This window comes from Vanellus vanellus (genome assembly GCF_965231255.1).
Source record: "Vanellus vanellus genome assembly, chromosome: 13".
Taxonomy (NCBI): domain Eukaryota; kingdom Metazoa; phylum Chordata; class Aves; order Charadriiformes; family Charadriidae; genus Vanellus; species Vanellus vanellus.
Window position 1 is genome coordinate 18,882,616 of NC_138918.1, and position 27,572 is coordinate 18,910,187.

General features: G+C 37.0%; 1 protein-coding gene across 1 annotated transcript in view; it reads left to right on the top strand.

Annotated features, from left to right (window-relative positions):
* RANBP17 (RAN binding protein 17) overlaps nt 1–27,572 on the top strand; it is a gene marked incomplete at its 5' end in the record, with an annotated part of 160,550 nt that overhangs the window by 6,390 nt on the left and 126,588 nt on the right. The window contains 10 exons of the mRNA XM_082490223.1: nt 3,982–4,047; nt 4,584–4,688; nt 7,399–7,564; nt 9,211–9,284; nt 10,317–10,436; nt 10,691–10,837; nt 11,980–12,152; nt 14,790–14,983; nt 18,952–19,057; nt 20,641–20,776. Coding sequence (XP_082346349.1) covers nt 3,982–4,047; nt 4,584–4,688; nt 7,399–7,564; nt 9,211–9,284; nt 10,317–10,436; nt 10,691–10,837; nt 11,980–12,152; nt 14,790–14,983; nt 18,952–19,057; nt 20,641–20,776 — 1,287 coding nt within the window. The remainder of the gene's footprint in view (nt 1–3,981; nt 4,048–4,583; nt 4,689–7,398; nt 7,565–9,210; nt 9,285–10,316; nt 10,437–10,690; nt 10,838–11,979; nt 12,153–14,789; nt 14,984–18,951; nt 19,058–20,640; nt 20,777–27,572) is intronic.

The window sequence follows — 27,572 nt, forward strand, 5'->3', positions numbered from 1 at the left end:
AGTGATTGATATGTTAAGTCACTTAGTTGTTATATACTTGGGTGGAAAAAGTGTGAAGAGCATTGCTTAAAACAGAAGATCACCCGACAATGGAGAACCATTGTTTGATGGTTTGATACTTGTGTGGAGTTTGATGCCTCACAGTATTCATATGCTGTTGTGGTTTTTTTGTTGGTTTTCTTTTTCCAAAGTACTTTTTCATAGTGTGGCTGTAAAACATGAGCCCCTGTTGTCAAGCCATTCTATTTAATGCCTTAATTTTTTTTCAACTGATACAGAGATGCATTTCTGATAGCATTAGCTCTAGTTATCTAGTAAGGAAAAAATGGTACTGCACCATCTGAAGAGTGAGACCGTTAAATGTTTTAAAGCATTAATCTGATTGTGATTCTTGTAATAATGACTGCTAAAATTGTGCCAAACGGTTCAGTTCTAGAACTAATTCAAATGTATTTTTTCAAGTGCCTGTCATGGAGGGTTGATCAAAAAGATACCTTTATAAACTATTTGTTGGAGTGTTCACTGTTGTGGTCTTATATTGTTGCTTTTCTGTGTAAGCAGTGGGACTTTACCTGCAGTTTAATTTTTAGCAGAATTCAAGAGCTATCCCTGTTTCTGAAGTTACTGAGGAAAGCTTGTGTAAAGATAGAACTGTGGTATGCAAAATTTCAAGATACTGTGTGTATTTGTTATATGGTTGTGGTTCTTGGCTGCCCCATTCCTTTTCACTTTATGAGAAATTAATCATAGAATCATAGAATGGTTTGGATTGGAAAGGACCTTGAAGATTGAGTTCCAACCCCCCTGCCATAGGCAGGGACACCTTCCACTAGACCGGGTTGCCCAAGACCATGTCCAGCCTGGCCTTGAACACCTCCAGGGATGAGGCCTCAACAACTTCTCTGGGCAACCTGTTCCAGTGCCTTACCACGCTCAAAGTGAAAAACTTCTTCCTAATGTTTAATCGGAACCTGCCCTCTTCCAGTTTAGAGCAATTCTCCCTCGTCCTGTCGCTACATGTCCTAGTAAAAAGTCCTTCCCCAGCTCTCCTGTAGGCCCTCTTTAGGTACTGGAAGGCCGCAATAAGATCTCCCCGGAGCCTTCTCTTCTCCAGGCTGAACAGCCCCAGCTTTTTCAGCCTCTCCTCATAGGAGAGGTGCTTCAGCCCTTGGATCATCCTCGTGGCTCTCCTCTGGACACACTCCAGCAGGTCCATGTCCTTCTTATTTTGGGGACTCCAGAGCTGGAGGCAGTACTCCAGGTGGGGTCTCATGAGAGTGGAGTGGAGGGGCAGAATCACCTCCTTTGACCTGCTGGCCACACTTCTTTTGATGCAGCCCAGGATACGATTGGCCTTCTGGGCTGCGATCGCACATTGCTGGCTCACATTGAGCTTCTTGTCAATCAGCACACCCAAGACCTTCTCCTCTCCTTGGTAATCATATTTGTGTGCATGGGTACTTAACTACCTGCATATATGTATGTTTTCTCTCCAAACATGTAAAGAGGAGTGGAAGAAATAAAGAAAAGGCATTCTGTCTCTTCTAGGATTATGGTGTACAATATAGGGAGACAGATAATAAATTTAGAGTGTTTTTATAACTTCACCTGTTTTAGCATATGTATTTAAATCATATCACACAAATTATGCATTCTAGGTAGGGATATGGGGAAGTCTGGGAGGAAAGATCACTCACCTTCCCTCTCCAGTAATTGGATAAGGCAGGAATGTTCTTTACATTTCTTTCCATGTGATTTGCTGTTCCTCCACTGTTACAAAAGAAGATGAGTTACAGGATAAAGAGGTGACCGTGGTACGTAGTGTTTGAAAATAGGAAGTAATCTCTCCTAATGTCAGAGAGCAGTCATTCAGTATGGACTGTTCACTGTGCAAATTTACATGTCAAATGTAGAGTAAGTACTGTCAGACACAGTAGCTAAAGATCAAGGATGTACATCATCTTCTGTGAAATAAATTTGGAGAAAGTGATCGGACATCACGGCTTATTAGCCAGGCTTGGTTATTTTATACATTTAATGTATATAAAAAGGTTCTTAGAAAGCTTTCTGGGGGATAGCTAATATGCTTAAAAACTTATTTCAGATTAATCTTTCTAAGAGTCTGTGTGAATGTAAAGCCTAGTACTTATTTAGAGAAAAAATAATCAGAAAACTTAAGCTGTTTGGAGATTCACTTCCAAAATGATTCATTATGTGTGTATGTGTTGGTGATCCTGGCAACTCAGCAAGAAAATGGGAAGTTACGGTTTGTTGTTTCTTTCCACTGGGTTTCTCATTTGTTTTTCAGTCTTACTTTGTTTATAATACTGTTCAAGTTAACGTACTTTTCGAGTTACATTGGGAATGTCTAATAAAAGATAAGCTGCAATATCCTGTTTATTAAAAACAAACTCAAGTATACTTCTCCCCCATTTTGCAGTTATTTTTATGAATGTACTGTAATTGGATTTTGCATTTATTATTAAAATGACTGCAGTGTGACTCTTCAGTGTGTAGTTCATTAAAAATAGAGATTTAAATACAAAATTTAGCTTCTTAAGAGATTTCTTTAGTTAAATTAAGAATTCCTGTAGAAAAGAAAATTAAGCCATAGATCTACTTGTGAATTAAATTTTATATAAAAATTGAAAAAATAATCCCTAAACAATACTAATATGTTAATAATTAGTGCATGGTAGTTTCAAATACTTAAGCTTTAGTGTCCCAGATTGGAGTTCATCCAGAGTGAATGTGAGTGTGATTTAATACAGAAAAAGGGATTAGCAGCTATGTCTGCAGTTCTGTTCCCAGCTCCTTCATAATTCACCACACAGCTTTTCACACCTCTTAAAAAGGGGAGGTTGCATCTTCCTTTTTTGTAGGTTTGTGTGATCAAAGGAACATTCGTATAGACTATTTTAAGAATTTGAAACGTTGTGTTCAAATTACGGTATAAGATGTTTAATCTTACAGAGTGCAGATAGAACCCTCAGGCAAACTTTATATTGTTACTCTCTGAAATTCTCACTTTTGATTTGCTTTGGTATGAGTGGTAATACAAAATAGATGGTAGTGAAAATTTAGACACCTTAGTAAGTAGCCAGATTCTTCATTAGCTGAACTTTGGGTGATCTTTGGAGTTGTGAAAGTAATGAGTGTAGTTGTGACAAATACCAAAATTTTGACAAGGATGGCCGTGCTTTTGGGATACTGGGGGAGCTGAGGATGTAAACTGCAGCTGTGAAAGTAGATGTAGAGATCTTCCCCTGCCTCAATAGTAAGGCCTAATTGCAGTTGATTTTAGTTGGTTTTAAAAAAGCAGGGTTAATTTTTCTATAAATGCTTTGTAGTAGCTCAGTGAAGACAGCTAAATTTTATTTATTACATGCAAAATTCTGGGTTGTATGTGAATTTTGAAAAATTCCAAGGAACTTAAATACTGATGATTGTACCCTCAGATGTGAATATTTGACACCTGCCTTGCTTTTTAGACATGAGTTCTCAGAGATGGAATATATCGTTCAGTTCAAACCAGTGTATTGTATACTACTGTGGAGGGAAGAGAATTGGGGTTTTTTTGATAGACAGCATTCCAAAACTTTTTTTTTTTCCTGAGTGTCCTGTCATCCATACTTTTTTAATGGTTTGAATTTCATGTCACTTGCCCTTCCAGATGTAAAATACTGAACAGACCTTTGAGAAATGTGTAATAGTGAATTTCTAGATTCCTGTTACCAAGGCTCTATTTTGAGACAGGTTTTTATTATCACACAATTCTTAAAATTTATGATGAGAATTTTTTCAGAGCTAATTAGGGAGTTTGAAGGTTTAGTTCTATTAACGTTAATAGAAATTGGCATGGAAGCCTTTTAAACAACTTACGATATCTCATCCTAAAAATTCCTCTTGATTCTAGAAATGTTGGAAAATACTAACTAAAAGCTGTGATGTTTGAGCAACGGTGTCTGTTTTTTTCTGTAGGGCACTGTGGACCATTATATAATAGGAGTAATGATTCTCTCAGAACTGACTCAGGAAATGAATCTAGTAAGCATGTTCGTTTTTTCTTTCCTTCTGCAAGGGATGTATGTATTGCTGATAAAGCAGTGTGTTGAGTGTGTCTGCCCTTTGTAAAAATGGTCGGAGAAACATTTTGTGGATGTGAAGGGATTAACACACCTTCCTCTCCCCACCAAAATATATATAGAGAGACAAGAAATTCTTAGTGCAGGGGCTCTTCCTGTACCACGTACGTACCATATCTGCTACGGGTACATTTTCTCTCATCACGGTCACTAGAACTAGTAAAGCAATGTGAATGAGCAGCTCTTTCAGTTGTATTTCTGCTAATGGTTTACTTTTGCCTACATCTTAGCCTGAGGAAGGGCCTGAGACCTTTCCATCCAGAGCGAGAGGCAACTTTGAAAGAAAAAAAGGAGGCACTCTGGGGAGCTGTAAAGATCTATATTTAGACCATAGTTTTCATTTCTAGTGTCAAATAATTAATCTGCCAGATATATCTATACCTGCTTTAGTTTAAGCAAAGAAGGGAGCATTGTTTATTCTGTCCTAACTTTTCTTAGGTTGATTATTCAAGACCTTCAGCAAAACATCGTAAAATAGCTACCTCATTCCGTGACACCTTTCTAAAGGACATACTGATGCTTGCGTGCTCTCTTTTGAAGGAGGTGAGGCTCTTTATAATTGAACCTAAATTGTTAACATCATAATTGTCTCAGTTTGAGTCCTTAATATTTTCTGAGTTGGTGAATTCTGTACTTAAGTGGATTACATGACACCCAATTAAGCTCTAGTGACCAAAAAACATTCTAAGACAAAAATTTCGATCTTCCTTCCTCCATGTCTCTTGCTTTCTCTCTCAATCTTTCTCTCTGTGCTAGCTCTCTCTCTTTATATCTTGCCATAAAGGATGAACTATCTAAATTCTGAGCTGGTTGTCTTTTTTGGTGTTTTTCTTAATTTAATTGTATCTCAGTTTTGCTGGGCCTACCATCTCAGTATTTGCTAAAAGAATTATTTATTAAACTAGCAGTGACCAAGAAGAAAGACAAATTCTGTATCTTGTGGTATGGCAGCATGGTCAAATCTGGCCAAGTTTTTTTTCTCCTTCACTAGTTCCCTTATCCTCTCGGTAACATTTTGGGGTAATTCAGGCTGCAACCTCTCAAGAGGGAGAGGAGGTGGTGAAGAGTAGCATGCTGTAAGCTAGGTCTCTCGGGAACAGGTAGGTTGCTCTGAGATCAAAGCTGGAATTTGCACTTCCATTTTGTGCTGATCAAGGCCTTCCATGGCAGTGGAAGGGGCACCATGAGGTACCATTCTACTTCTCTTGAGCTCAAGCAACTCTTTGCTTTTGAGGGCAGCTTAAATGTTGCCCAGTTTCTATTTTTTGACTTATTTGGCAGTGCTGGTTTATTTGATTTTTCTGAAAACCAAATGAATTAGGTGTTGAAATTTGGACGCAGGTGTTTAAGCTAAGGATTTAAACACAGATGCCATCACAGTGGGTCAGTAGATAATGGTAGCGATTACTTTTTGGCTAAAGGTATAATTCTCAGTCTTGAAGTATGTGATTGAGGTACTGCTGTAAGAAACGAGATCAACTGTGTTTGCTTAAATTTCTTCCATGGTATGTTTTTAGTCTAACTAGCATGTTTTACCTCACATGGGCAATAATTTTAAAGGACACGTGGTCAGCTACCAGTCCTCAGGTGACAAGCAGTGTATTTTCTTAATATATAGAGCAATAAAATAATGTGTAAGCCCTCACCTCTGAAGAGGGAATGCCTTGCTAATGCACACAGGCTATTTTTAAAAAGTGTTAGAATTGCATATTAATGGAGAATTCATATATAATTTAAAAGAAGAATTGGATATTTTTGGAAGAATCTTCTTAGATATAGTAAACCCCATTACACATCAAAACAGTAAATGTATTTGTGACAACCTGTATCCTGCGGCAGCCAATTCCTAGCTTTCTTCAATTTCAGCTGGTCTACAGCTACTTTTTTAGTATCTCATATGTTGAAACGTTTGTCTGAGTCACATCACATGGATTTCCAGACAGAAATATGAGAAGGTTATAGTTGGTATCTTTATAATGCCAACTTTAGTATAGGAAGCTGGTTTTAGAAATATTTTGGTGTCTATAACACACTGAAAAATACACTTAAATAAGAAGTGTGGACTCACTAAAATAATTCTGAGAGTTTAAAAGTTACAGAGAGCATTGGTGGCAAAACAGGTTATGTTTATACAAGACGTACAGAAATTCAATGTTGATTTCAAAGGCAAATTCATAATTAAGTGTCAATTCTAATGTGGTGCAACAGTTATTACCAAGTTAATGAGGCATCTGATGACATGCAGTTGATTTTAATTCCTGTCATCTGACTTTAAAAACTTTTTGTTAATGAGTTTGAGATGTGACTTTAAATCTAAATAAGGAGCGGATGAACTAGGTAAAGTTGATGCATTTGTTTTATTGTTTTTCTAGACAAAATTATGTCAGTTTTTAGTGTTGACAAACTGCATTGACTAATGAATTTGAGGTTTATTTTCAGTGCCTTTATATTGTATGTCTAATCTTGAGGTAGTAATTTCTTTAAGATAATGTTATTTAAATTATTATACTTACCCAAGGGGATTGATAAAAAGGTGTTCTTGCTCAAGTATGTTGAGTATAGACTTCTAGATCCCAACAGCTTTTTTCCTTACAAAGGACCTCTTTATTCTGACACTACAGGGCTTATAAAGCAGTAGAGACACTGACAGCTGTATTTGTACAGGTGTTGTAAATAGCTACCTTCAGATTACAGCCTGTTCATGTCATTGTTTTTTAATGCCGGGGTTTTCTAGACATACCAAAGGAACAGTCTTTGAGTATGTGTACTGTGAAACTCTTGCTGTTTAGCAGCCTGGACATCAAACTGAAAAACAGCCAATTGTTGAGATAATTTTTAACCGTTTGGTGTATATGACATACATGCCATGCTGGTCTGGAGTAACTGAAAGAGAAAAACATGAAACCTTAAAGTTTAATTTTTGTGGTGAACATTAGCACTGTTTTAACAGACAGTATCAGTGACATGCTGAGCTTTACCTATAAGTGTTTTATGCAAAAGGATTATTTCACCAGGCTTGTAAAAATTATTTATAAGTCTGGGAGCTTTAGCTTGACATGGAAGATGTCTCTGATTTTCCCCTTGCTTTTAAGGAAGGACTATACTTGTTACTGTTGATGGATTTATTTTTTCTCTTAGTATGTGTTCTCTTGCTCTGAACTTTGCAGTTTTATATCCAAACATTTTCCTTTTCTAAGTTGTTTTACAAGCACATTCTGTGCAGGTGACCTAACAGGATTTCTTTTCTCCTTAGCTCTTGGCAAAACCTTTAACTCTTCAGGACCAACAGCAACAAAGTCTAGCAATGCATCTTTTGAAGCTTGTACTAAATTGTCTTAATTTTGATTTCATTGGAAATTCAGCTGATGAATCTGCAGATGACCTATGCACTGTGCAGATTCCAACAAACTGGAGAACAAGTAAGAACGGATCATAACTGTTAGTAGTCTGAAGTCTATACCCAGTGGATTGTGTAACTTCTTTAATCACAATACTTGCAAATATAAAATAATTTTTAATGTGGAGTAAAGTTTTTTGCTGGTGAGTTATTGGTAAACCTTTTCTGCTACTTCTGTCATACTTCTGCTATTTTTATTTTTACAGGCAGAAATAATAAATGTAGTCTATAACAAAGGTATTCCCAGTAAATCAAATTATTCTAATTAGCCACTGAATACTGTTCTCATCCCTGACATATGAACAACTTGAAGAGGTACAGCATTTGTAGCATGTCTGTTTTCTCTCGTCTCTTTCCTGATGAGAAAACTGTGTGAATTTCTTTTTAGTGTACTTATTTGCTCTTGTGTGTGAGCTGGTTAATGAAGGCAGCAGAAGGGGGTTGCATCTTGGTTCTTAGACTCTAGAGGTTTGACTTCCTGGGCTTATACAGTGCAGATGGCAGTCTAGTATAAATATGTCCAAGCTATCTTTAATGAAATTACCTTGGGTAATGGACACAGTTTAGCACTCGCGGCATGGAGCTCCTTGTAGGCTAATTTATCCTGCTTCTTGGCAAAATAAGGAGCCTGATTTGAATTCTGTTACATCTAGCTAAGGTTTCCCATATCCAAGGTGGGAGGTTTAAATCTGGCTTACCTATATAGCATAATACCCTATAGTGTTTGATATTCCTCCTTATTTCAAAGATACTATTCTTCACCATTCTCCATGCGTAACTCCGTTCCTTCTCCATTATGGTGCAGTAGCCTCTTAATTGCAGTGTGAGGGATGAAGAGCAGTAATATATTGCAAGGCTGAATTTGGGCAAGTGACAGTAATTTCCCGAGACCCCCTAGGAAGGAGAAGGGGATAGGTTTTCCCAAGATTTTAGTTTAGATATTTTAAATTGTCCATGGAGGGATCTTCCTCTAGCCGTTAAACGCAAGGAGTGCCTAAGGAAATAAACCTTTGTTATATCATGCTTTATTTTACACAAATCTTCATATAAAGTAATGTCTATAAATGGAACAACTTTGAAATGTTACTTAATTTGTAGGATTACTTCGTTATGAATTATCAGTGAACTTTTTCTACCCTCTTGTTACCCCTTAATAAATTAAGGTAATGTTCTAGTTCATTTGATGTGATTCCACAGTGAATAGGTAACTCGATGTTTAAAAGTAGTATTTTCTGATTATCAGTCTGTAGACTTCAGGATAGTCTGTGGAAATTTTGTTAAAAACCTGCCCTGGTTTAAATACAGACTAAACTAATCCTTTGTATGTGGAACCTGTCTTGGTTTAGTGTACTATTGCAGTCACCGGAAGAAATCAGTTTACCTATGTGTATTACAGAACAGGGTTCTATAAGCAACTGACAAAGTATTGCATCATCTGTAGTTTAGGGGAAGTATTCTTGAGGAGCTATAAGATAGATTAAATGTGATAGAAGGACGATAATGCTTTAATCATGTACGATGAACTAATTAATGCACCTATTCATATTCTCAACTACAGTGAGATCTCATTCTTATTGTTTTTGTTAAAAAGAAGGTGATTATATTAAAATAAAGATACTTAATTATTGCTTGTAGAGAGTGATAAAACCAACTTATCTTTTTCCGTAGTCTTCCTGGAACCAGAGACCTTGGACCTGTTTTTTGATTTGTATCATTCCCTTCCACCCATGCTGTCTCAGTTAGTAAGTGACACGTAGTGATTTACACTCAAGTAATTGCATAAAATCTTCGTTTTACATCTAGACTTTGTCCGAAAGACCCTGGTCTATTCTGTGCATTAGCATGTTATGAGTCCCCTGGCTCAGTGCCCATTATGTCTTTTCTTTGAACTTCAGCCCCAGTTTTCGTTTCTGAATCTGAAAGCATTCAAATCATTCCTCCCCCAGTTCAGCACTACTCAGCCACATAAAAAACATCCACTCAATTATTTTGATGAATCAAAGAATCGTTATGGCTGGAAAAGACCTTTAAAATCATCAAGTCCAACCATTATCTAACTCTGCTGGGCCCACTTCTAAACCATGTCCCTGAGCACCATATCTAGATGACTTTTAAATACATCGAAGGATGACAATTCAACCACTTCCCTGGGCAGCCTGTTTCAGTCTTTGATAACCATTTCAGTGTAGAAATTTTTCCTAATGTCTAATCTAAACTTTCCCTGGTGCAACTTGACACCATTCCCTCTTGTCCTATCAATTGTAACTTGTGAGCAGAGACCAACGCCCACCTCCCTACAACCTCCTTTCAGGTGGTTGTAGGGTGATAAGATCTCCCTCTGCCTCCTTTTCTTCAGACTAAACAACCCCAAGTCCCTCAGCCGCTCCTCATAAGACTTATTCTCAAGACCCTTCACCAGCTTTGTTGCCCTTCTCTGGACCCTCTCCAGCACCTCAATGTCTTTCTTAAACTGTGGCGCCCAAAACTGAACACAGTACTCAAGGTGCGGCCCCACCACTGCCGAGTACAGTGGGACAGCCCTTCTGGCTATACTATTCCTAATGCAGGCCAGAAGTCAGAAGCTGCTCTAAAAGGGAATTTTAAAACTGAGCCATATTTGTATTCAATGGTCATATAGACATTGCTGCAAAAATAACCTTCAGCCACAGAATGTACTACAGACAGCAGTAGGTTGGATTGCTCCAAACATTAAGAGATGATTATTCTGAAAGTTTAAATTTTTTTCATCTTACAGTATTTTTTTTATTCTTTAGGCACTTTCTTGTTTAGTTCAGTTTGCTTCTACAAGGAGATCTTTATTCAGCAATCCAGAACGTGCCAAATATCTTGGTAATCTTATCAAAGGAGTGAAACAAATACTTGAGAATCCACAGGTATCTTTTTATTTTTTATTTTATTTATTTGAAATGCTAAAACAGCTGTGGATTTGTTTTTCCAGTTACAGTCTTAAATAATTGACTAAATCTATCAAAACCATTTTCAGCCAGACATGTTTGCTTTGATTTTCTATTCAAAACAAAGCAAAACCCCTATGCAAATAAAACTGTTACCCAATTAGCAATAGTGCTCATAAAATTTCTACTAGATTAAGCTGTTAACTTTTAAAAATTTGCTTCTTCAAATTTAGGGTTTATCTGATCCGGGTAATTACCATGAATTCTGTCGGTTTTTGGCTCGGCTAAAGACAAACTATCAACTAGGAGAGCTAGTAGTGGTGAAAGATTACCCAGAAGTCATCCAACTTATAGCAAATTTTACTATTACTAGCCTACAGGTAAGAATATATACAGAAGTATTCTCTTTTCTTCAACTCTTGAGTGACAGAGAGGACTGTTCCTGGTTCTCTGTGTTGCTGTTTTTTGAGGAAGTGGTGTGGCTTGTCTTTACGTAAAAATATGTTTTTGTCAGTGATGTAACTCAGATTTCTAAATTATGTAGAACTGTTTCCCACTCTTTCTGTGAAGTTTTGTAATGGGAGCAGATTTAAAGAAGAAAATGACAACTGAACTAGGTGATAGATGAATGTTAGTCCTCACCCTCAAAAAAAAAAAAAATCCAACAAACTAAACCCTTTACCTAACCCTAAAATACTTACACCTATGCTCACATGTAAACTTTGAAGTGCCTACACTGGTTCTTGAGTTCTGCTTCTGTGGGTATATGTGTACATACATCCGCACACAGTTGCCTATATGCTGAGCTGCTGAGAGCAAAGTTCCCGTCTGAGCTGGATTCAGAAGCTATGTGGAATAACGTCTAAATTTTTGAGGGCCCCACATCTGTAGGAGAAGGACACATATCACAGGATCAAGATTCTCACAGTGTTAAAAATTCCACAGATTTATTTTTGAAACACAACAAGGTAAAGGCATGCACAATGTTTGAGTAATACTACAATTGTTGTTTTAGCATTGCCTCCAGAGTCTGTCTCTGGTCTTCAGAGTAACAGCTGAAGATAGTGACCTTTAAGAGCAGATTTTGACCTTTGATTCCAGAGTTGCCAATGGCATCTCCATAAGCTTTGAAAAGAAATGTTACCCTTTACTCCATAAGTTTTGAAGAGAAAAGAAATGTTGAGGTGCATTTCTGGTCTTTACATTTTGTCTTGGGTGGCTCTATACAGTTTCCCACTCAACACTGAGGATTTTTGAACGGCCCTTTTATAGCTCTTAAATCTCAGCATAAATCTGGGCCTAGCTCTGAGTTTCGAATCGTGGATTTCACTTGAAGGAAGCGAGAGTGCCTACAAGTAATTCTGGATCTACTTTATAATGTGTGCCGTAGTATCTCAGTTCTGACTGGGTCCTTCAATAGTTATGTGAATGAATAAGACTACTTAACATAAAAGCATCATGTTTCGCAACTAAAATTTCACACTGGGATGCTTTAACAGAAGTATGTTTTGTTTTCTTATAGCACTGGGAGTTTGCTCCAAATAGTGTTCATTATTTGCTAACTCTGTGGCAAAGAATGGTAGCATCTGTACCTTTTGTGAAAACGGCAGAACCCCACCTCTTAGATACATATGCACCTGAGATAACAAAAGCTTATATTACCTCTAGACTGGAATGTGTTCCTGTAGTTATAAGGTAAACTTGTAATTGCAACTTTAAAACTGTAATATGGAATGTTTAATTTTCTGATTTGTTGGCATATTATATTTTGGTTATGTTTAAAATCTAAGTACACTGGTTCTGATTACCATGGTGATTTCTTTAGATTATCTTAATTGACTGATATCATTTTACTCCTTTTGCTTATTAAATCCAGGGCAAAATCAAATGTAAATTCTAATTGTTTTTCTTCTCATGGGCCTTTGTGTTTTGAATTCCTCTCTCTTTACCCCTTTATTTCAAGACTATCTAAATTAAGTATATTGTTCAGCTGTGACATGTTTTCTGGATGAGTCACTTTCTAGGGCCATGGAGGGTAGAGTAATGGGGGAAAGTAGAATGAACCCCAAGCACAAAAAAGAGTGAGACCAAATAGAATAAGCTAGAGAGCGGCAAGATTGAAATTGGCCATTTAAAATTCCTTAGTTCAAATCTTCTTTTTAGTAGTTCAAGTAAATGGCCTTATAGTCCACACTGTAATATAGCAAATAAGAAAAAAGCGTTTAGATTGCTGAAAGGATTTAATTTTTTCCAAGGGCTTTTACGAATTCCTGCTGGTAGGATCTCCTGTCACACTCTGGGACTGCAGAACACACCACATCTGCTTTTCCTTTTCAATTTGACATTATTGAGATGATGTCATCTGTTCAGGTTGTGTGAGGAAGTGCATTCAATTTCACCATTGTTGTCCTTTTATTTCATGTTAGCCAAAATCTGATGTCTACAAATTATGTAATGTGTCATCTTGCTCTTTAGTGACTAAGCTACAGTTGGTGTTATTTGGCTGATGTTATCACCATAGGTACGTTAAAGGCTGACTTCCTAATTGTTCAAAATTGTGAGCTTCTCTATTGCTGTCTCAGGAACAAGAATTAAGAGTAGCTAGGGGAGCTTCCAGTGCTAGGACAGGGAAGGACAAGCAGCTGATTGCAGGTGCAGTCAGTTTTCCTAGACCTTCTCTCAACCAGCCTACACTTCTTTTGGTGTTTTGAAGTTTTCTGCTCTGTTCAGCTTTTCTGTAATGGAATCTCACGGTTGAACCTTCATGCCCCAGCTTTATTCTCTACTGAGTGGTACGTTCCATATCAGCTTCCAGACTTGAAGCACTCAGTAGGGCTAAGCTTCTGGGTCAAGCCTGCTGGCATGGCCAGCTCCATTGAAATGTGCTGTTGTCTTCACCAGTGTCACCTTCAGCACTGAAAATTCAGTTTCTTTGGCACTGATGAGAGATTCTTCTGGATGTCCTTGTTATATTGTAGAGGAGTAAGCCCTCTAATCTGTGAAAAAAGCCCAACAGGGAGAAGATAACGAAAGTACTAATCTCTTCTACTAGTATGTATCATTCTTAAGGCAGTCTTGGTAACGGTGTTGGCATGTATCCATCCCTAGCTCTAAGTGATTTATATACTACTGGGGTATTGTCTTATGTGATAAAGGTCCTCAGTTGTGGCATTTCTGTAGACAGCAATATCAAAAGTAGACTTTATATCAAATTTCCTGACTAGTCTTGCAATGTCTGGGAGCTGATTTCATAAGACTTCTTCCGTTTTCTCCAAGGAGATTAATTGATATCTTTGCAAACAAATCATGTTTTCTGGAATGACCACTTTTCTTACAGACCAGTGTAGTCTCTAACATCACCCTCCATTCAGGAGCCATCCGGCTGGTCCTTCAAACAGAGGAAGAAGTAGCTTGGATCAATGGAAAGAAAGTCATTTTTGCCCTTTTTCGGGGGGGTTGAATAGCTATTTTCCTTTCTGAGTCAGGGTGACTGAGGAACTAGTGATTCTAGGTCTACAAGAGGATGCTTTTCTACAAACTGGGAGAATTTTTATTTCAAATATTTGTAAATACCTGAGAAGAGGTCTGTTTCAGCCTATCTTGAACATGAGGATTTTCAGCCACTGTGTATCTTTCAAAGTTTTGATGTCAGCACTGTTAGCTTTGTTAGCTTTTTCAATGTCATCTTTGCCTGTAGATTACTTGATGGCTGTGCAACAGAAGGGTAACCTTCTGATGAATAAACCTTTCCTATTGTGATTTGTGTAATGAGTATGGTTACACTTTATGTCAAGAACTGTTGGTCTCTCTGTTATAGGCATTCCATAGGGTCACAGCTTGCTTACAGCAGAATAAAATAAAGACTTATAAAGCAGTTGCACGGAATTTTACTGAAGCTTGCTTGTTGGGTTTGATATCATGGTCTTGTGCTTAATTTGATGAATATGCAAAATCCATTTCTACTAAGTATTCCATTCGTTCCTCCCATCATCCTCTGAGAAAGACTCTACTTGTTAGTAGTTTATTCAGGCACAGTGTACCTTAGTCCTTCAGGATTTACCTTTCTGAGTTCATGCTGCCAATATCGTCTCCTCTCTTCTTTGCTTTTTAAAATACGTATTGAGAGGAAGGCACAAATAGAATACCATTCTGTGGACGTGTATGGCTATGTATGTAAATAAAATGAGATCCTATGTCTGTCTGCTGTATCCACCAGCTGCTAAGGCTTTTATAGTTCAGCAGTTCAGTGGCAGGGGTTCAAGATCTGGATGGGAAAGCAGCATCAGCTTTTAAGCAACAGTGGCAAGTGGTTACTTTTTGTCTCTATTCCAGAGATGGCTTAGAAGATCCACTGGATGATACAGCTACAGTTTTCCAACAGCTGGAGCAACTGTGCACAGTTAGCAGGTGTGAATACGAAAAGACCTGTACACTTCTTGTGCAGTTGTTCGACCAAAATGCACAAAACTACCAGAAACTATTGCACTCTTCTAGTAGGAATCCACTAGAAATCACAAATCAGGAAGGTTAGTATTTAATTTAATTTTTAGACTGTGTTTTATTTGCTGTTAACCATATACTTGCATATGAAAAAGAGTGGTGATCTTATGGCAGATATACCTAGACTCTCAAACCAGGCATTAGTAGTCCAAGTCACCTTGTACCACATTTTCACTAGTTGTCTGTGTATTAAATAGGTTACATTGGCAGTTGATGTGTTTGTTTTAACGTCTTGTTACATCTTTAGAATATAGACATGAGAGCTGTAAAAACTTTTCATTTCTAAAAATCAGCATTTTAGTGCCTCAAGTGCCCTCATGGCAACCAGCTGCAACTTGATAAGCATTATTTTGAAAATGAAGAAGTTAACTTTCATTCTTTTTGCATTTCTCTGTCTGTTAAAGTTCATGTAACTTTAAAAACCTTCATTTATTTGATACAGCTCTGTTAAGATGAATTACGTAATTTTCAAGAAACTCAGGTTATTTATTGTAGTGTAAGCTGTAAAAATAAGAAGTACTTTTTATGTATTTTTTTTTCATATACCTCTTTTTGTCCTCTCTGTGTCCCATTTAAATTGTTTTTATAACTACTGGCTCTTTCCTGATATAGTTATCTTACGGCTGTTGCATCTTTACATGGATAAAAGGTGTTGTTTTGAAAAGGTGAGACAGGTTACTGCATAATACACCTGTTTCTTTGCATGCTATTAAATGTTTGTGATTTATTTTGCTGTTCTTTTGTTGACAGTTTGAATATACTGATTTTCTTCTATATAGGAGCCATGTTTTCACTAATTATTTATATAAGACCGCCTACTTATCATTTTTTTATTAATTCCGCTTTATTCCATACACCTATCAACTTTTATTTAGAAGAACTTTCATTAATGACCTGATTTCATTGACCAGCTGCAGTCTGAATTTATACTGCGTTTCCCAGTCATGGGGGGGCCAAAGGGAAAGAATCAGATGGAGTCTTTCAGTGTTGGTACTCTGGGGATTGCTGTTACGCATTAGAAAAGATTTGATGCAGTTTAAATATTGTGTTCCTTTTCTGCAAACTAAACATTTGTGCTCATATTGAACAATAACTGTTGTATCCCCTAGATATACGTAGTTAAATTTAGATGTTTAATGGCTTTTAATGTTACAAAATAAGTTAATGTAATATTAAGATCTCATTTTATTATACTGTCTTGCTCTCTGTATCAATAGTGATGCGGTCATGGTTTACTAAAACAATAATCCCCAAGAAACGGGTCATTAACAGTAGTTAATGATTACTTGTGATCTATGGTAATGACTGATTTCTTTGGGATTATTGCTGTTATAAACCATAATTACAGATTATTACAGCAATAATTATTTTCTAAAAGAAAAGATGTTGTCTGCCTCAGTAATTGCAAAAGCAAATGCACTGAAAATTTTAAATAGTGAAGGTATAAAAGAGGGAAAGAAGTCATACCTATTAATTGCTATTGTGCTAAGAGAAGAGGGTTGTCCTCAGAAAAATAACTATGTACTTAAAAATGAACTACTGCTATTTGTAAAAAGGGAGACGGGTTTTTATTTTTAAAAAGATTATTGGCCAAAGTGTTGGCTCTGCTCCTTGAACCAGCTAGCACTACTGCACAGTTGTTTTTTGATACCATCTTCAAATGGCCATTCTTTAGTGGCTGTTAACGCTAAATTCATCTGAGCAACGTCTGTTCTCTTAAACACCTCAGCTCCTTGGTGTTTTGCTAGTGATGGTGCAATCTCTTAGCGTCCTAAATTAACAGCTGTTGCTACCGCAGTGTGTAGTGTGTCTGATGGGCTTTGCCTTGGAAGTGTCCTGTTTGTGAAGAAGCACAGGTCTTGAAATGGGGAAGTAGGTTGGTTGTAGGACAGTTGATATTTCAAGATTATTAGTAGTGGAACAGGAACAATATGAGAAGATATTTGGAGATCTTCTTCATATACCTTGTCTTGTTTCAAAAGTCAACACTTGTTCCCCGTCACAAAGTGTTTTCTGTTACAAATTTCAGACAGTATTACATATTTGTGTGGTATTTTATTTAAAATAAGACTGAGATTTAAGATAAACCTGAATGCTTTTCTGTATTTTTGTTGAAATCATCTGCATGTTATTCCATACTCTGCACTATCTTTTCATGTCTATTTGATTTCAACATTTTTTTTATGTATAGAGCACACTGTACTATACACCTCTGACTGAAACAGAAGTACTTGTGATCTGTAGTCTCCAGATTGAGACCGTAAGGGTACTGGAATACCTCAGAACTGTTAATTGTTGCTGGTTGAAGGAGCTTAGGAAGTAGAGCATTCAGTGCTCAGTTCTGGATTTTTCAAAATACAACAATGCAAAACATGAGGGGAATCAAGCGAAGTTTAATGTTATGTAAATGAAGACTAGTTTATCAGAGATTTGAAACAAACATGAAATAAAACCTCAAGACTTCTGGTAGATACTGTGCATGTTCTGATACGTATGTAGAAATATCTAAAATTATGACTGAAAACCAGTATTTTATGTGACCTCATTTGTTTATCTGTAGTTTATCCTTTATGTTAAACTTCAAAATGTGTTTGGAAGACACTTTGTTCATCAGGTTATTGTCTTCACTCTTGTAAGTTACGCTGTCATCAGTTGCTAAAGTCCTAGCAAGGAGGACAAGACATCTACTAGTTTATGTAAATATCTCACTTACTGAGAAGCTTTGTTTGTGACTTGATTTAACTGACATGGAAACTCTTTCAAGTTGTCTTTGCTGTGTTGTTATTTTCAAGCAAATAATTTTAATTTATTGCAAAGTATATTTTGCCAAATTAAGATCGGAGTCTACAAGTAGCTTTTCTGTTCTATAGTCTCAGTGCATTTCAGTTGAGGAAGAAAACTTTAGCAGTATCCCAAAGTTTTAACAGGTCTATATGTTGCTTTGCGATTCAGGTCTTAGTTTTGATCTTACTTTAGGGAAAAATACTGCATCTTTCCTGAGAGACAATACCATTAGTTACTGGATTCACAGCTTAAACAGATGAAGTAGTAATCTGCGTGGCTTGAGTAGGTATCAGGACGTCAAATTTAAAAATATTCCACTTTAATGTGCCAGAGAGATTGAAATAATCCAGGTTTTGCAACATGGCAATGATTTTCCAGCAGAGAGAGGCCAAAAAAATTCCCCTGAGTACAAAATACAGTACATACACACACCGAAGGAATTATTTGTGGAACCTTAGCTTTACAGAAATTATCATCCGTACATCGTACTTGATAAGGACTTTGCCAGTGGATCCTATAAATGCTTTAGGGGAAACTTGTCAGCTAAATAATCCGCAAGATCAGAAAGCGTGACAGCGTGGCTTGAAATGGGTGACCTCTGTCTTTCAAACCCTTTTAGAAAACAGCCCACAGAGACTTTCAAAACTATGTGATAGTTCACAAACTTTTCTTGAAGAATATATCTGATTTATGATCTATTTTCTTTTGTGCAAATCACTTTAGATAGTAGTTTAATATTACAAAGAATTGTTTATTTGAAAAAGAACTAAGAAACAAGTTGAGTGTAGTGAGTCTCAATTACTTCCTAATGTTCTGATAAGTAGATGTAACAGCACCACTGTAGATAAAATTGTTCTGTGCCTTGAAGTAACTTGTGGCAGGCAAGTGAGGATACTAGATTAATTGTGTATCTCATCTTACCAGGCTGAGTTTGCTTAATTTGTATTTAGGTTAATTCTTTTGTGTTTTATTTATAAGCATGTCCAGGTTAATAGGCTGTTCTAGTTTATCTCTCAGTTCTGCTCGGAATTTTCTGTTGGTTCATTTCTCTGGGTAGGTTTTAAATATGGTAAAGACAGAAACTTAACCGTTCTTTTGACAGCGTTCCACAATCTGATACCTTATAGAACTGCTGATACCTTATGGAAATGTATTCTACTAGCATAATGGTTTACGATCATTAATTGTTCTTCTTTCTTTTTAATGTTAGGACGTCTGGCATGGCTTGTCTATTTTGTGGGTACTTTTGTGGGAGGACGATTAACATACACTAGTACTGATGAACACGATGCCATGGATGGAGAATTATCCTGTCGGTAAGTAGTGCTTGTTTTAAGTTCTTTATTTTTTTTTTTTAATGACGTTTAGTATCAGCAGATACTTTGAATTTAAATGTCTCAATTTTTGTCCAGTTCTTGGATGGTGGGTGCTCAAAGACTGTACTTACTTTCTGTGGATTGAGACTGTTTCATTAGTTTTCATCTTTCTTGACTCATCATCCTAAGCAGTGAAGGAGTCGTTAAGGCTATCCTTTCAAAACTACGTTTCAGAGGAAGGGAAGAATATTTAAGGCAAATAAGTCTCTTACTATAAGCTGTGTTTAGGTATGCCCATGTAGCTACCTGTTATAATTTGTGCATTGTACTTGTATCAAGTGTTAATTTTATTAGTTTTGAGTTATGGCTATTGTTTTCTGCACTACTTCCTTTACGTTAATTATTGTGGGTGAAGAAGTGCAGAGGAACAGCTGTTTAACCATTGAAAATTTAGACTTATTTTTACACTAGAGCTTGGAGTGAAAAAGAAGGCTCTAGATTTAAAAATGTGTGTGCTAGAGTCGTCTTCTTGCAAGTTTTAGGGCAAGAGGTGAGCTAGGGACTATTGTGAATGCCATGTATTCCTTGTGGGAAACACAAGGTGTGTGGCAAACGCTTCCTTATACTTGTGGGTAAAAACAAGGATTGTTAAAAAAGGCCCGCATATTTGATCCTGTTGTTTACATCCACTAGCTAACACATGAAAAATGGCATACAACTTAGAATTGGATAAAAAGCTCTACATTTCTTCCTTTGTTTCTTGCCTTCCTAATCTACCCTGGGGCTCTGTGGTGTTAGCAGTCTTCCACTATGTTTTTATTAAAAGTGAGAGGTTTTAATATACAGGCTTACAGATGAAGTAGCTACTGACTTCTAATCCAGTGACTATATATTTCAGAATTGGCAAAAGGTGAGAATAATTTTTTTGAATTGCTAGGGAATTAGGATTTCAAGGAATAGATAGCAGAATAATGCAGGAAATTAATTAAAAGAAATATTCCTTTAAAAAAAAGTATTAAATTTTCTTAGCTGACATAGGCTGAAATTGATTCTTTGAAATCAGTCCTGGTAATATGGAGATATATATACACCAAGTAAGGATTTAGGTCAGAAAATACATGTTTGTTCAGATGTTTTTGGAGAGACAGAAGTGGGAAGAAATGAGGCAGACAGTGCATTAGATACTGCGTATGTAAACTGATTTCTAAGTTTCGATTTCCAGGGAACTTGAACAGCTCTTATCTTGCACTTGCAGTTTGCGACCCATGCTTCTCAAATGCCTTTGTTTCTTTCATCATGGAATTGATCATCTAAGAAAGCAAAAAAAAAAAAAAAAATTTATAAACTCACCATGGTATAACATACGTATCCGAGAAAATTTCAAGTCACAAAGTAATTAGAAAAGCATTATGTTTATGGTTTTTACTGGTCAATTAGCGTAATTAGGATCTAAACAAAACAAAATCCTAGAAGAAACTTAGGCAAACAAAAAGTGGCTGATGGGTTCCTGAAGAAATTAGCTGTGACAATATCATTTAATTTGACCATTCGTCCTGAAAATGTTTTTTTTTCCTGTCGTTAAGAGTTTTTCAGCTGATATCTTTGATGGATGCCCAGTTACCACAGTCTAGTAATGAAAAGGTAGAACTGGCAATTCTGTGGTTCTTGGATCAGTTCCGTAAAACGTATGTGGGAGACCAGCTTCAGCACACCTCAAAGGTAAATACTTGCTGTAAACCACAACATGTGAAATCAGAAAGCCTGTGCGCAAATTGATCTGCCGATATATTTTATGCATAAAAACTCTTGAGCTTAGCTGGGGGCTCATTGGCTAGGTGGAGAGAGAGATGGATAGATGGATAACTTATTAATGTGGTGTTCATGTGAGCAGGCTTCCTACCATGTATGCTTTTGAGTTTTGGCATGCAAGGAGTTAATATTTTAACAGCTATGTTCATTTAACAATTTTAGGTTACTTTGCATTTCAATTTTTTATTTCAAACATTTAGCTGGGTTCTGCTATATTATGTTATATTTCACAGCTGGGTACACAAGATTTATTCTTTTAATAGTCCTGTTCTTTTGACAGTTACTCATTTATGTGGTTTCCACTGTATTTCTCACATTACTTGGCTTTTCTGCATTTTAAATAGGGAAGAGGGAAAAGTAAGATGCATTTTTGAAGAAGCAGCAGTTAATTCACCTTAACTGTAGGGGACAGTCATAATATAGATGTTATAAAGAGAATGTCAGTAAGATGAGATCAATTGATCTTGAGAAAGACTGAAAGAATTCTGTTGGAGCCCCAAGCAAATCTTTAGCAAGAATTGTGACAGTGACTGAGATGTGGTTTTACTTGTGGAGTACTCTATCCTTGCTTTCTGGTGAATGGCCCAATCTCAAGAATTCTTTTAGCCTTTCAGGTTTGAACTGTACTTCAACTTTATCTAATGGTTCCTCACTTAATATTAAAAATAAAGTTTTATACCATACTGAATTACTTTTTCATGAAAGCAATGTGTTCCTTTCAATTGTCAAGGCTGATTTGTTATTTTTAAATATGGTGCACTGCTCTAATGCTAAGTAATAGAAGGTACACGGTAAAATGTCCTCATGCTCCTGATATTTTCATTTGCAAAACTCCTGCTGATGGCAATGCAAAGGCAACATGGCTGTACAGTAGTTGTAATTCCCAGGTTATTTTTCTTTCTGTCTGATTTTTGAGGGTTTTGATTTCACCTTATGTTCTGACTGAGATGTGACTATGTGGAGAAACACTATCAATGTATTGTATGCTATAATAGATTGTTACAGGAGATTGTATACCCAAGCTTGTTATGTCCATCCTTCTAGAAAGCTGGAAGAAGTGTTTGTGTGTGGGCGAAGCAGTGTGCAAAAAACTGAAGTGCATTATTTATACTTAATCAGTTGGAGCTCCGTTGTCAGTAGAAAAAAATGCGAAACTTGAACGTTTGCCAGCTACGCCAGAATTCGATACATATGAATTTATCCAGCTCAGCAATGTGTTTTGAATAACTGTAAGACTGCCTCTGTGATTGCGTTGTGTGTGGAAGGTTAAATGGTTAATTATTGAGAAAAATGCTGGCTAGTGTTTTCATTTGATTTATTGAAGAGCACTTCGAACAGAAAGAATTAGCTTTTACCGGAAGGACATGAGGGAAAACTGTAGGATGAATTTAAGAAAATGGTTTCGTGTTGTTTTGTTTTGGAGTTTTGGTTTTTTCCCCCCACCTGGATAAGTGGATATGAATCAAACTGGTAATATATCATTTTCCATATACTGCCTTTGCTTATGACATGTGTCTTGTATGTAACCAGACTGGGAAAGTGGGAATTCTGCAAGGCTTTCCTGGTGCATAACAGTTCAAGGGGGATCTCTAAATTCTAGCCCCCGTCTAACAACTCCATAGTTCATTGCAAATGTATTTTCAAAGTGTGCTTTTTGTTATGGTTTGATTACATTATCCACCAGTATAATTTAGTTTGCAGGCAAATTACACTTTCTTTTTTGTTTTGTTCTAGGAGGTCTGATCCAACAGCCTCTCGTTTGTGTTGATAGAATCCTGTGGTCTGTATCAGGTTATTTTACCAGATCTTACAACAAAAGCTGTATGTAAAGGCATCTGAGCTCCAAGTTTTGGTGTTTTTTTTTTTTTTTTTAACTTTTAATAAAACAAAATGAGATGTTTGTATACATTTTATAGTTAAGACAAAGGCGTAAGGCAGCACTTGTATGATTCTCCTGTTTTCTCCTGCTGTAGCAGCAAGTATAGCAGCAGATGGCATTCTACCCTCACAGTTGTAAATCCTCTGATACTGTGTCTTGCTGGCAGCTATCTACAAATATGCAATAAAAAGGCTCACACTTGGAAGCAGAAAAATCAGACATATATCAAATGACTAAGCTAATACCCATTTATATAAGTATTCAGGAGTGCTTGAATTGTTTTATTTACAGACTAGATAATGGGAATTCTGCACACTCAGCCACGTTGAAAGAATTTTTTGAGAATATTTCTCTATTTGATCATATGCTTGCATACAGAAAAACAGTCGTTAGAGAAGGCTGAATAGTCTAATGAAATTGTAGAACAAGTCTTCTATATAAATACACAAATTTTGTTCATTAATTAACTCATATTCTTAAATATGTGCAGATAATAAAAGCAAACTCATTATAGAAAAAGAAAATTGGCTAGGTAAATTAATGCATGCTTACTAAACAGTCCATTGAGGCTTGCCGTCTAAGGAAGACTAGCAAAACCTTGGAGATCTCTTCCATGACACTGTAATATACTTTTAGTACCATTACATTTCCAATACAAAAATAACACATCAAGATACCATCTCTTTTGCATCAGATAGATCTTTGAATTAACATATAGATTATATTTCTGTTGAATACTAGACTGGGTTCTCTGGTACTCTAGCGCGCTATTAATATCTATTTGTCTATCAAGACACATTTTCTTTTAATGCTGATATGACTTAGCCTTCATAGAGTTATCTCTTTGTTGCATATTGCTGATTTGGATGCTGGCAGGGTAGTAGAAAATAAATTGGCTGGCAAAGCACTACAGTGTGCTTTACTGAAATTGTAGCCTCAGCTTCTATCTGTGGTAGCTTAAGCATGACTGTAGTGTGCCCCTGATAGCCACTGCTGTAACTAGTGTAGTATTGCATTGAAATCAGATTCCTGACGTCAAACACATGTTGTTTATTAGAGGAAACATTGCTGTTTTGAATGAGACTTTTCCTTTGCAATATTCTTAACATAGCAACAGCTATACGATTATTTATTTATATTTGCAAGTGACACTAGACTTGGGAGGAAATGCGATCGCAAAGGGCAGGATTTGAATTCAGAAAGGTCTTCATAAGCGGGAGAAATAACCTGGAAGTTTAAAATACTGGTGAAACAAGCATGCTCAGGAATGAAAATTCCCACTTATATCTCCCAATGGGAAATCTCTGACCAGGCAGTGTTAATTCAGAAAATGGTGCGGAGCCGAGTGTGTTGCAAGCAGGGGTAACTCAACAGTACGCGTTGGTTTTGCACACAAGAAAAATACGATGTCTTTGTGGATGTAGTGGAAGGAATATTGTGTCAGGTGCTGGAATTTCTTACGCTGTTCTGAATATTTGGCTCCAGCTGGGCTTCAGCTGGAATAATGCGTCCGATTTTGGGCACCACACTTTTAAGAAAACTGTAGACAAATGAGAGAGTGCGACAACACAAATAAGATGCAAAGGTACGGCTTTGGTTTGCTTGAGTAAATAGAATATTGGGGTGGGACAAAAATCAAGGATGCCAAGAGTTGTGTTAGAAAAGCTGGTGATCAGATGTTTTCAGTGCCGTTCAAGGGAAAGAGAAGCTGTAATTGTCTTAATTTGTAGGAAGGAAGACTTAGGGAAAGCTCTTTAACTGTACCAGTAATGGACTACTGGTGCGTACTACCCAAGATGCTCTGGGGGCTTTTGATTTATGTCCAGGTGTACTTAATTCATTCTTCCGTAAAGTACAGAATAAACCAGAAGTCCTGCTGGTCTAATCTCATGCTTCCTACTAAGACTATTATAAATGGTCATGGTTGTTTGCTCTGGCTTAGCCAGTGCAAGGCGTGCTTAGGGGGGCTGTGAGCCCTCCTATTTGTATTGTGTGTTATGTCAATCAACCACTGATAAGGAATTTTTCTTTTATTTCAGGGTTTTATTTTAGCCTGGCATGTTTCCAGTAACTCGTTACAGCCATTTTAAAAGGAAAAAGAATATGAGTACTAAGAGTGACAGGAATTACACTATCTTTGAACATGGAGAGTTGGCAGAGGAGACTGACTCCTTTTCCAGCTCAAAACTTGAGTTCACTCCTTATTTATCCGTGCTAAGGAAGGTCTTGTCTTAGTTATCCAGCCACAGGTGGGACTTGCACCGCGTAGCCTGCAGCTTAGAGACACTATCTGGTGAGACCTCTAAGTTGCCTAACTTCCCATAGCAAGTGCAAAAAATAAGTTGAACTGCCTTTTATACGGTGGGTTAAAGCAGAGTTATCACTTCATGAGGAGGTGCTTCACGAATTACGATGCAAGTTCTTACCTTGCTGTGGCAGGTAGACCAGATCTCTAGATCTGCTGCTTGTGTTACTGCAGAGCGTGTTCGTTAACACGGATAATAGATTTCAACATTTTTGCGCTGGGGACACTAATTGAGGCTAAACAAGGATAAAAATGTTAGCCAGGACCTTTTCCTGCTTCCAAACACATCAGAGATTTGTCCTTGGAGGGGAAACAAAGCGAGAGAAGGAGTTGGGAGCCTTCCCCAGCATGGTGCAAACTGCATTTATTGCGAACGGCCCCGGAGAGGCTGGACCGGCGGCTTATGGTGTGGGCGGGCGGATTTGGCTCTCTGGCTGGCGCTAATTGGTAGTGAGAGATTGCCAAGGGTAAATCAAACTGCAACTTGTTTTGCCAATTAATATATCATAGGAAATTCAACTTAGCGAAGTTAATTACTAAAATTTCTTAAGTTAAAGATAGAATTCTAAGTTGAAACAAGTTTAACACTAAGACATCTTCATAATCTGGAGTCCTGACACTTTTAACAATGTTCAGTTCAGTTTTTCATGTTTGCACAACTTATAATGATTTTATAAAAAAGATGGGTTTGGCTCAAGACTTTTCTCTTGAGGTGCAATAAAGATTTATCCTAATAGTGTACTCTTGAAAAAGGTATGCATACAGAAATAAGGCTCTTCTTAATGTCTACTTCCTTTGCATCTTCAGTTTTTGGGGGGAATGCTTTTGGTTAAATATTTGGTTAAATATTTTGGGAGTGAAAATAGAAGTATTTAGTGGACAATTACAGGGGTTTTACACGTGAGAAAGAAATTACATCTAAAATATTAATGTAATTAATAAGTGTTAAGTAGGGTTTAGGGTTAGGGTATAGAACTGTCTATCATGTTACTTATTTACAATCCGGTTTTTTTGTGGCATTCTGAGATTAAGGATTTTATCTTAATTTTGCTCTTGTCATGTTTACTTTCTACAGCATGTGGCGCTATTTAACTAGAGTTATCCCTTTAGTTTACTATTGTTCCTGAAAAATAGAGGTCAAAACTGGAACCTGTTCATATGTTAGACAAGGGGTAGCATGGTGAAAGTAACATTAGAAGTAGCAAGTGTTTGAGACTGAGCTGTGCTCGTTAGCAGATCCTAATTACAGGTTATGTCTGGAGTTCTGTTTTATAAGCGGAGCAATTTTTAAGAAATCCCACCCATCTTAACCAGAATAGTTATGCTTGCAAGGTTGGTGTTTGTTTTGTATATTAAAAATAATTTTTTTGTTAAAATGCATTTGGGTAAACTCTTTTGCTCCACTGTGAAGCAATTAATGATTCCCTGTTGTGCTCTCTCTAATCAAACAGTAGCCCTGAATGTGCTTAGAGAAGTGTGGAGGGAATTTAACTCTGTACCAGGTGGCAGTAGTTTGAAGGATACCTCCAGAAGTGAAGCTGGCTGGCAGCAAGGTGTTCCAGCATGCTATGCTTCGGTACTTCAGCCCCAGCCTGAAGTCAGGATGGTAGGGATCCGGGGTAGGAAAGCGGAAGTTTGAATTGTGACTCTTCTGTTTCAGGGAAACAGCCCCACGTACAGCTGAAGAGATAGAGCTGTCACCTTCTCTGGGTGCATCAGTGAGGAGTCTGGGGAGTGGGCTCTGGGCTGCAGCCTCGGGCAGGAGAGAGAGAAGAAGGAAGTAGGACGATAGGTTAATGTTTCATAAAGAGCTTTTACAAATAAAAAGTGAAGCACGATTATAAAGTAGGGTGAAGGGATTCAAATGGCATTTCTTACTGTATCCTGTACATATTTTATTTGCTTATGTGATCAATATAAAGAAGTTACTGTATAAACATTTAGGATTGCATCTATATGTCTTTTTAAAGCTTTTAAATTCTAAACTTGATATATGAGGTATATATGCATTATGATAAAAAAAATATCTGGAGGGTTCAGAATTTAGACTACAGTGCATTTAGAGGGGAGGAAAAAGTATAATTTCCTTGCTATATGTTGTTTGCAGTAGCTGAAAGCTAAAAGCGCATGTAACTAGATACCATCTAACCCCTGAACACGGGTTTGTCTTCTAATGTGTAATGTGTATTCTGTTGACTTATGTTATTTTGATATTTCTTCAGTATATGTATATTTCTTTGATTACATTGCCTGCAGACACAGAAGTGTGACCTAGGGAAAAAAAAAAAAAGAAAAAAAAAAAACAAAAAACCACAAACCCAAAACCCAACCAAACAGTAGCAGTGCAGAATGTGTCTACTTTTCACCCCACACAATTTAAGACCCAGAGATCTGCAGCAGTCCCACTGACTTTAGTGGGGATCTTTGCAAGTAGAAGTGTTGATCTGTGTGCGTCTCATAAAAGATTCTGGGTCCCAGCATCTTCATGATTAATGATATCTTAACCCTTATGAATGATTACC